Source organism: Gopherus flavomarginatus, chromosome 3 (assembly GCF_025201925.1).
Source record: "Gopherus flavomarginatus isolate rGopFla2 chromosome 3, rGopFla2.mat.asm, whole genome shotgun sequence".
Lineage (NCBI taxonomy): Eukaryota > Metazoa > Chordata > Testudines > Testudinidae > Gopherus > Gopherus flavomarginatus.
In genome coordinates, this window is record NC_066619.1 from 88,657,007 (window position 1) to 88,667,404 (window position 10,398).

Sequence of the window (10,398 nt, forward strand, 5' to 3'; positions counted from 1 at the left end):
GAGAATTTTAGCCTTAATTTAATACAAATTAAGTTTCTAGCCTTTGTTGTTGCAGAGAAAAGTTGGAAAATATGAACCTTGAAAAACCAGAAAGCAAAAGAGAGTTCCAAATTTATTATTGTTTAAAATCATATGATTTTTTAAAGCAAATCTTTCAATATTGGGGTCTTAATTCATGAATCATAAGTGCTTCGGTTGGCAATACTACAGCTGAAATAACAGGAAACCACTTCAAGATAGGTACACACCCAATGAGTGCAACAGGCCTCCACTAATATAGAGCAAGGAGGGTCTTCTGCAAATACGCTTGCACTCGTTTAGTCAAACTGGTTTAGTTAAAGTGGTGCAAGTCCCTGTGCAAATTATTTCAGTTTCATTCAAACCTATTCCTTAAACTAAACCAAAATAAAGCATGGTTTAAACAGAAACAAGTGTGTCTACATGGCCTTTTGCACAAGTGTAACTAAATCTGTTTAAAATCACATTTTAAGTTAAACCCATGACACTCTGCATGTAGACAAGCACTTATTTAAGGATATGCACATTTTATAATCTAATAAATAATACATTATTATTGTGTCACTGAGATCTGTCCCTTATCTGTCAAGGTCCTTATGGGACTGCACAGTTAAATAATAAATTGCTGACCATTAAAATATTGTATATAATATTTAAAAGGCTCCAAACAAGGTAGCATATTACACAAAAACATACAAATACTCCAAATATGGTCCCTTTGTTGGTTCCGGACTCATTTTAATTTTGTCTGGGCTCTGTATCTTGATCAAAAGACTCCAAATTTGCACCCTATCATCCTGCATCCTGATGATGCACTGAAATTTTCAAGATAATCTGAATGTGCATGTGGATATTAGAGCACTTTGAAAATTAGCTTTTAACTGAAAGCTCAGTTCAACCTTAACTATGGTGCCCCAAGGCCACCCCATAATGGGGCCTGTATAACATCACCCTTCTGGCCTCTTGGCAAATTGCTGAGTTAATGAGAAGAGGTCAAGTGAGGAGGTGGGAGGAGAGAGTAGGAAGGTGCTAATTGTAAGTGACCTGCTGCAGGGAGCCAGGAAATACATAGTGTTAAAGCTCAGGGGGATAAGCATTACCCTGTGAGCTGAGGTGTGCAAGGGAGTAGCTTTAGTCTGCCTTCTGTGTTCCCTTCTGTCAGAAAGAGTTCTTCATTGTATGGACTGTGGCATGAAAACTACAGCAGAGGGATTTCAGGTGTAAGGAAAGGAAAAAAATTCAGACTGACCTGAGGAAAAATGCTGCTTATTAGGTAAGCTAATGCTACTTTATATACATAGAGTCAGTCAGGAAAATGCCAGTGTTCATTCATTCTAGTGAAGTGTATTGACATTTTATAAAATCTTACATTTAAGATCCTTAACTTCGATTTTATCTCCCTTTATAGCTATCATTTTCCTTTGTACTCATCAATGTATTACTGTAAGTAGGTGTTGATTTCCTTTCCTCAAAAACTATATTGCTCCAAGATTGTTGTGCATAATAAATTCTAGGTTTATTGTTCCTTTGATGGTATAATTTAACTTTTTTTAATGAGATCAGCATTCCCTTATATGTATCATTTTGTGTTTTAGGTGTCTTTTAAGCTTGGCACTATCTTTACAAGTAATCCAATTTGGAAATGGTAAGAGTACTCCTTCTCTCTCCCCTCCAACCCCCGTTTTGCTTTTGCTGGTTTTCTTAAATGAAAAATGTATTTTTCCGTGCACTTTGAATACTTTTACTTTTAAATACCTAGCATACGAAACAAATACTGCTTCTACCCTCACCCTGCAAACACTTACATATGTGACTAATCCTAAATGCTTCTATTCATGTGAGTAACATTAAGCATGTATCAGATTGTTTGCAGGATTGGGGTCTTCCGTCAGCACTGCACCCTGAATCAGTTGCCAGTTCCACTCTAAACACAACTGAGGACAGAACTGATGTCTCAGGATATCTATGCACAGTTTTGGGGGCAACTTTTAACTATGTGTGTACAGTGGCAAGCACAGTAGGCCTGGATCCCTAGTTAGGAGCTGCTTGATACTATTGTAATACATACTACTAAGCTTCAGTAAGATATTTCAGAACATTCCAAAAAACCTTTTCCCTGTCCTACCTCTCACTGAGAGTAGACAAGGAGAATTAGATCAGGCCCTGAAGCAGAAAAACAAACAGACAAAGGTGCATAAAATACTGACCAGCTTCCATACCACAATGGAATAATATCTTCAAACCACTTCAAACTTGCATAGGAACTTTATTTGAACACCATCTATTGCTGCTATCTAAGCTAAATCTACAGTTAAGCCATCAGTGAGAGTTTGACCTAAATTTTTGTTGTTGTTTTTTTTAATATATATTTAAAGCCTGTAAGGGGGAGAACTGTGATGATAACCCAGACCAGAAAAATCCAAATACTTCCTTAACCACCTTTAATGATATAAATAATCTCAATTCTGAGAGGAGAAGGAGGAACCCCTCTGAAGTCTTACCTTTCACTGGGCTTACAGATGGTAAGTTATTCATTGTATTGGGAGGCAACGGGTTTTTCATGTCCAATGTGAACTAGCTTCTCAAGGAGAAACCCTTTCATGCACGCACCACTGCATAATAACCTGACTTTGTTATGTTAAAAAAATCAAGGGCTCCACTTCTGTGCCCACCTGTTGGATGCACAAAACTCTGTATTTGCATACGCAGTGATGTTTGTATGAATAACCTGTGTCATTGTATATAGAAATATATACTTGCATGAAAGACCCTTAGTACTTAATAGAAATTGAATCTAAATTCTGCAGGAAGATATGGATTCTACAGTAAATTCCATGGATTATGTTGTGCATTCATCCCTTATGCACTCAAGATACACCTTTGTGTGTGAAAACACGTTTTTGCACACATAAGGAGTGTAAATACATATTTTTGCAGATGGACCTTGCTGCATGTGGCCACCTTTAAAAATTGGCTCTAAAATCTTAAACAGTTACAAAGAATAAATGAATAGCAGACAAGTGCCCAGAAAGTGGAAAACACTCAAAATTCTGGTTTAAGATCCGATTAAATGCTGTCTTGAAAACAGAACATTGTACAGCAGATTAGAGTTCTTTAAAAAGTAGAGCTACCCACAGGTGAAAATTAAATATAAACCATGTGGCCAACTCTAGTGGCTTAGAAATGAGAAGGCAAATAAAAGTAACCTCTTTTTTTTTTTTTAATCTCCTGATTTGTATGCCACTCATGTTTTGGTGTGACACTTCTGATCTTTAAATACTTAGACTTGGTAATACTGTATAAATCTGACCTCAATCTGTAACTTTTCAAAGTGTTATATGGCATTTAGCCACTCAAAATCCCATCAAAATATCCTGTGACACTTGGGAAATGTAGCCCTATGGATAATCAGGAAATGCTGCTAGTCCATTTCAGCACTAATGCTGTCACTGATGGAAAGGGTTAAAGGTGATATCTCATACACCTCATTCTCACTTTTGCTTGTTGCAAACAGACAAAGGGAAGTTGAGAAAGTTGGCTCAATTCATCTCTTTTGATGGGAGCGTGCCATTAGTATTTTGTTGCCACTTAAATAGTGATTGGTACATGATCAAAAAAAATATTCTTTTCTATGCTCACAGTTATTATATTTTCATCCTAGAGGTGGGGGGAAGAGGAGAAGAGTCAAGCTTCACTGTATACATGATCCAAATTGAACTATTTGTTTACAATAACTAAAGAAACCTTAATTGAAGAACTGCAAGCTCCAGTGATGTCCAGACCTTTGTCCTCAATGCATTACTTAGGCTATGTCTACACTGCAGTTTATAGTGCAGGGGTCGGCTACCTCTGGCATGCATCTCACCAGGGTAAGCACCCTGGCGGGCCGGGAAAGCCCCCTGGCGGGCCGAACCAGTTTGTTTATCTGCCTCGTCGGCAGGTTTGGCCAATCGCGGCTTCCACTGGCTGCGGTTCACCATCCCAGGCCAATGGAGGCGGCGGGAAGCGGCATGGGCTGAGGGATGTGCTGGTCGCAGCTTCCCGCCGCTCCCATTGGCCTGGGACGGTGAGCTGCGAACGGCCGAACCTGCCGACGCGGCAGGTAAACAAACCGGCCCGCCAGGGTACTTACCCTGGCGAGCCGCGTGCCAGAGGTTGCCAATCCCTGTTATAGTGGCACAGCCATGCCGCTAAAACCTTGCTGCTGTAAGGCATGCAGTGCATCTGCTCTCTGTCTCTGGAAGAGAGCTCTCCTGCCAACAAAAGAAAACTACCCTCGAGAATAGGGGTAGCTTTGTCACCAGGACAGCATCTCCCGCTGACAAATCACTGTCCACACTGGCACTTTTTGTCATTAAAACTTTTGTCGTTCAGGATGGGGATGAGGGGTGTTTTTTTTTCACATCCCTGAGTGACAAAAGTTTTAACAACACAAGTGCAGCGTAGACAGCCTCAGTAGCACAGCACATAGTCTAGTCAGGCACTGTAGCTAAATTTTTTTAAAGGCGCTGCAGAACAGTGTGACTTACAATTTATAATTGCATATGCATGCTAAGATAAAGAATCATTTTGCACACTTCTGGTCATGAACTATGGGGCTGAGAAGGAACCTCTCTAATGTACAGTACAGCACTGCAAAACTGCTTAGGTGCACTACAGAAGCAGGCAAGACTTTGTTCTCTTAAACATCAGCAATTCTCATGACCAGACAGAGGATACCACACTAGGTGGATCAGTAATCTGATCTGCCTTGCAAAATCTCATGTTTTCAGGTTAAAAATAGAGACGCTTGAACTGTATGATATAACCCTTAATTGATTTGTTCTGTGTTTGTACAAGGCCTAGCACAACAGGGTCCTGGTCCATGACTGGGGCTCTGTGCCATTACACTAATACAAATAATGAATAATTTAAGAATGCTGCACATAATGTAGCTTATTAGCAGGAACAAGCTACAATGTATGCACAACAGTCAGTCATAAAAGTCACATCACACAGTTAGAACTGCTCCATGAAAACAGATATGCAGCTCTGCATGAGGCCATGCTTGAAGTGTACAAATCTGAGAAGTGAGAAGAATTCGGAAATAAGTGCTTCTCTGGCACATGACAGCCATTGCCGCTCACATTAAATCTTCTTATGAATTCTGTTCTTCCCAGAAACATTTGCTTTGGTTTGATTGTTATTAAGACAAAAAAAAGACCTACACACACTATCTAAATATGAAAATGCTCTGCATTATGTGAAATCGAGGGAGCTGTGCCATACTATTGCCATGATTCAGAGAGCAAGTTCTTGTAATTATTCTTTTACTTCCCCACCTCTTTAATGGAAAACAAACTATAAAGAACTCTTCAGAGGTCAGGCTTGATGCATATTAGTGGGTGAGGTACTTTTAAACAGCTGTTGCCTGTGCTATACCTGTTCTGTAGATAAACAAAACTTAGTCTCCATTGTTTTAACTCAGCATATTTCAGGAGCACTTATATAATCTCTGCACTAACATACATTTTAGATCTTGAAATCTGTGTAATATCTTCCTATCCCTGTTATTTCATTTTGGAATCTAGTCCTATCAGAGCTATCTGATCTATGCTTCTGTACTTTTTTCCCCATGAAAGATCTCTAGCATTCTGTTGTAATTTGGCAGAGTCCATATTCTGTCAACCAAACTATCTTTTATATTCTCAATAATTCACATGTAAATATCTTACCAACAGATGCAAATGTTTTGAAACACTTCCTCTATTTTAAAACAAGTTAAGTGTTTGTGAAAGGTACTAGATTAACACCTCTGGAGACTGAAGTCCTCTACTAGCCACACAGCAGGCAAAACTGGGCTCTAAAAGGTACCATGTCTGTGAAGAGACACCCCCAAAATTTTTCAGATGATAGGCACAATGCAGGGTACCTCTGGGGATTCCAGGCCAAAGTTTCTTCTTCAACAAAACTCCCATCCAGAACAAGGAAACAAAAACAAGTCACCCACCAAGACCCATCACTGGGCCCTAAGTAAAATACCCTCGTGTCCACTTTCCACCCACGGTTCCCTGCCAGACCTCTCCCAGCCAGCTTCCCAACACAGACACACACAGGAGCTAGCCCCACAGCAATGACGAGGAGGAGTAGCGCTAGTCACCCCACTGCCCATTCAGGTTTAGCACCCACTGCCCTCCGTCATCACAGGGGAGTAGTGTGATCAAACTTGAGAGTGACATTGAGACCTGGTGCATGGAGGTCACAGCGACGCTCATGTTTGGCCCCATGGCCCATTTGTCAGAACCTGAGCAGCAGCACTGCAACCCCTGTGTGCCAGGTCACAATTTTATTGGTTTTGGCTCTGGTGCTCCCCCGTCATGACTGAGGGCTGTGAGGCCGAACTTTAAAGAATAGTGGGGCAGCCAGTGCTGTTCCTCCTCATCACTGCTGTGGGGCTGGCTCTGCCCCGACAATGGTACACACCATGCATACTGCTCATATGGCTGCGGGCATCACAGCCTCTGTGAATATGAGGATAATCAAACCTTAATTTAGGAAGAAATTAACTTCAATCTTTGCTTTATTTGAAAAGACTAACAAGTTCAACCAACTGTAGTGGGTTCTTCCCACTGGAAAGTTTTCTTCTACAAAGAACGGAAACCTAAAAACCATCAGATGGTAACTCTTTACCAGACAGATTGCTAGTGGTGACCTAGCTGTGCATGGCAAGTCTCTCTGTTTTCCAGTCTGGTTCCTTGGATAACTTGTAATTCTTCCTTTCTGCTCTCTCTACTTTTGACTCAAGCCAGCAAACTGAACAGAAGCTGCTGTCAGAATGGAGGGACCTGTTTCCTGGGGAGTTTTTGCATATGTCCAAAACACTTTACTGGCAGACACTGTGAACGTGATAAACGGATCAGGTAAGTAACAAACAGGGATTATCTCCCAGTGAAGGAGAAAGAGGAAACTCAATTTTCAATCACAGCTCTCTTGTTTATGGAAATGTTTTTCTTCTCCTGCAGTAGCTGCGGTGCCATTGGCCATGGAGAATGGACCCAGGAAGGATATTTGTTCTGCCAATGTGTTTATGGGATTCTGCACTGTTTCCCTCAAAACCAGGAAGATGGTTGTGGTAAGAAGCATCATTATTCCTTTGTAAAGTATAATTCATGTGCAGTTAGTCACATACCTAGTGCAAATTTTTACTATTCACAGCTCACCTCTGTCATATTCAGTAATCAGCTATGAGGGGACTAAACATTTGGGCTGTGTCAGAATTATTCAGAATCATTCAAGAAGCAGCCCCCGGTTTCTCTCAAGACAGGAGAATTGATTCAATGAAAGGGAGTCTCTTGAGTTCTGACAAATACTAATACTGGGAATAAAATGAAAGAAATGAGGATTCTAGATGTACAGTATGAGGTGAAACTTAACACTTTGCCTGGACCAAACTTAAAATTGGGGTCCAGCTGAGGTGAGGAAAGTGAGTCCAGATACTGAGGCCAGATGTCAGGAGGAATGGATTTATCAGGGAACTGGTACTATGCTATATAGTCTTTTTTACCTCTGTTACCCTTTCAAGTGCCAGCCTGGGTAAGTAATGACTTATCAGTGGCCAGTTAGACATTCATGGTCAATAGGGATGAGTGCTGAGCTGTATTAGAATGAGTTTGCTCTCGGTCCAGAGGCCAAAGATTACACTGGCATCTCTACATTAGCCTTCTTGACAGAAAATTTACCACCAGTGCCAACAACACTGCATCCCCACCAGTAGTGGGAGCGCTAGGCCACGTTTACATTACAGGTGCTACAGAGGCACAGCTACAGCACTACAGCTGTAACACTGTAGCGTAGGCAATTTCTACAGTGACAGAAGGGTTTCTTCCATCTATGCAGATAATCCACTTCCCCAAGTGGTGGATAAGACGTTGACAGAAGAATTCTTCCCTTGCCCTAGCCAGGGAGGTTAGGTCAGTTTAATTATGGGACTCAGCATTGTGAATTTTTTATGCTCTCTGAGCACCATAACAATGTCGACCTAGACCAGGCCCTAATGTATCCTGCCCACTGGCAGTGTAATCATTCTGTCATCTAATCCTGCTCAAATCAGATCTAGTTGACACTGTAATTAACACATTGACAGTTGCTGGGGTCTTGTTTACGTTGGAGTTCTCACTGTTGCTATCATCAGTGGAAACCCACCAGCGGCAACAATGATGGAAAATTTTAGAAAGATAAGCGTAGGGACTTGCCTTCACTATAGGTGACCCCTCTAGCCCAGTGTGGAGGCACACCATCAGGATATTATGGGAAAGTCTGTATAATCACTGACCACAATGGACTTGAACAGTGGATAAATAAAAGATTTTGTATGTCAACACCTTTCAATAGCACTATGTTCATGTTAATATTTTTGATTTTTAAAGATTTGGATAAGTATCTAGAGTGTGGGGTGAAATACTAAACCTCTCGGAGAAAGTTAATGGAGTGAGAGGTGATGTTCAAGAATTCTTCAATTCCCCTATAGTCAGAGGTTAATATTTTTTAATTTAACAGATCTTTCTGAATTGAGGGAGAGTTACAGGGTATACTTATTTTCAGATTATATATTAATAATTGTGACCTATATTTTATATGCATTATGTATACAAAATGTCATATTATATAGCATTTTTATAATACATATGTGTGTAATACACACACACAGTGAAAATCTTTATGTAGTACATAATGTAACAGAAGATTGTTCCTTCCAGATTCCCTTTAATTTAAGCAGAGATCTGCTAAATTATAATTTATCTGTGTTTGTGCAGAACAAAAAAGAGAAGATCTCTCTTCATTAAATGTTTACCATGTTAAGCCCTTAAGAAGTTATAATCAAGGTAAACACACGGGGCCAGCATTCTAAGCAAAATCCAATTAACCTAGAAAGACCATTAAGTGAATTAACAAATTTGATAATCTCTTTAGAAGGAATTTTTCCATTCAAGTTCCCTGGAGGCTTTTATTTACAAAGGAAAAACCTGAAAGCTTTTAGTACTCTGATATTTTTCTTTCACATTAAAACCAGTTTCTGGGTCTCTAGGGGGAACATTACCTCCATCTACTTACTCCATATGCACTTGGAAAGAAAATATGGCAGTACTTAAAAGCAACATTCAGGCAAATATCTGGGATTTACATATGAATACTTGGAGGTTCTCTCTCCTGAGCACCATCAAATCTCAGTCATTTCTTAAATGTTCTCTGAGTGCTGCCATTCACAACTCTTTCAGAACTGTAAACACGCCCTTGAAAGAGTCTCCATAGCTGGGTGTTCAGCTGAAGCCTGAAAGGAAGTACTTTGGAGCAATGAAGTACATGCAAATCATACCTTTTTCCATTTAATTTAAAGGAATTTAAATTCAGGCTTTGTTCCCTCAGGTCCTACAAAGAAAAACATACCTGCTTGGATTCATCTTGGAATGAGTTCTGAAGGACCAAAACTTCAACAGACAACAGACATCCTTATAGTTTCATTACTGTTTCCTCTGCTTTGTCAGCTCCTCTAATGAGTAACAAAGATAAGAAGCAAGAAAGGTAGTTGCTTTAACAATGAGAAAGTAACATGAATATGAAGCCTTTTGTTTTATCTTTAATTGTATAATGGCAAGTAGGAGGAACTGATTATCTGCACTTGGTATTAGTGTTTCATGGATTACAATTGACTGCTTTATTAGGTGGGTGGTTAGGAAAAGAACAGAATTTTTATTTTATCCTAAAACAAATCCATCTATTCCTGTGCATTAAAACGGGGCTATAAGTATGTCTCTTCTCCACCCATTTTGAAGTGGCCCTATTAATTGCTTTCAAATATTGGCTTCTATGATGTTTAATATTGAAAGATCAATTCTTCCAGTGGAAGATGATATATTTACACCTACTTAGGCTAAAACAACCATAGCTGTATTGTAAATATGATTTTGCTTTAAATATCTAATTTTAATAATTTATTGTTATCTCTTTTGGCTATTTCAGCTGTTGAAAAGACAGAAAATTAAACTCATTAATTAATGGTTTTCTTGTCAACGTGGGTTGATTTGTTTTTCCACTAGCTAAACTAAAACTTTGAAAGAGCCATCCTAAAGAGACAGAGTCATTTGTATTACCATAGTTTCATAGTTGAAGATATTGTAAAAGTTATCATTTCAACCTCTATCCCTACACGCAAATAAACTTTTAAAACATTTAGTCCAAACACTTAATTTTTCAGAGGGTACAATTTTTCAAAAGGGCCTTTGTTGATTTGACTGAATTACTTTGGAAAATGTGTGTCTCCAGAAAGTGGATTATGTTCAAAAGACGTTTCCTAAACACATCACTAAAGAGTATTTAGTCAAGATTATGGATGCTTATCCACTG

The 10,398-nt window shown here is 39.5% G+C and overlaps 1 protein-coding gene across 1 annotated transcript; it reads left to right on the forward strand.

Annotated features, from left to right (window-relative positions):
- Window positions 1–1,451: 1,451 nt before the first annotated feature.
- Window positions 1,452–9,548, forward strand: LOC127047301 (cryptic protein-like). The gene is made up of 6 exons (XM_050945426.1): window positions 1,452–1,461; window positions 1,577–1,663; window positions 2,394–2,540; window positions 6,803–6,917; window positions 7,020–7,129; window positions 9,421–9,548. The coding sequence occupies exons 1-6, from the start codon at window positions 1,452–1,454 to the stop codon at window positions 9,546–9,548; spliced, it is 597 nt and encodes a 198-aa protein (XP_050801383.1).
- Window positions 9,549–10,398: the final 850 nt, after the last annotated feature.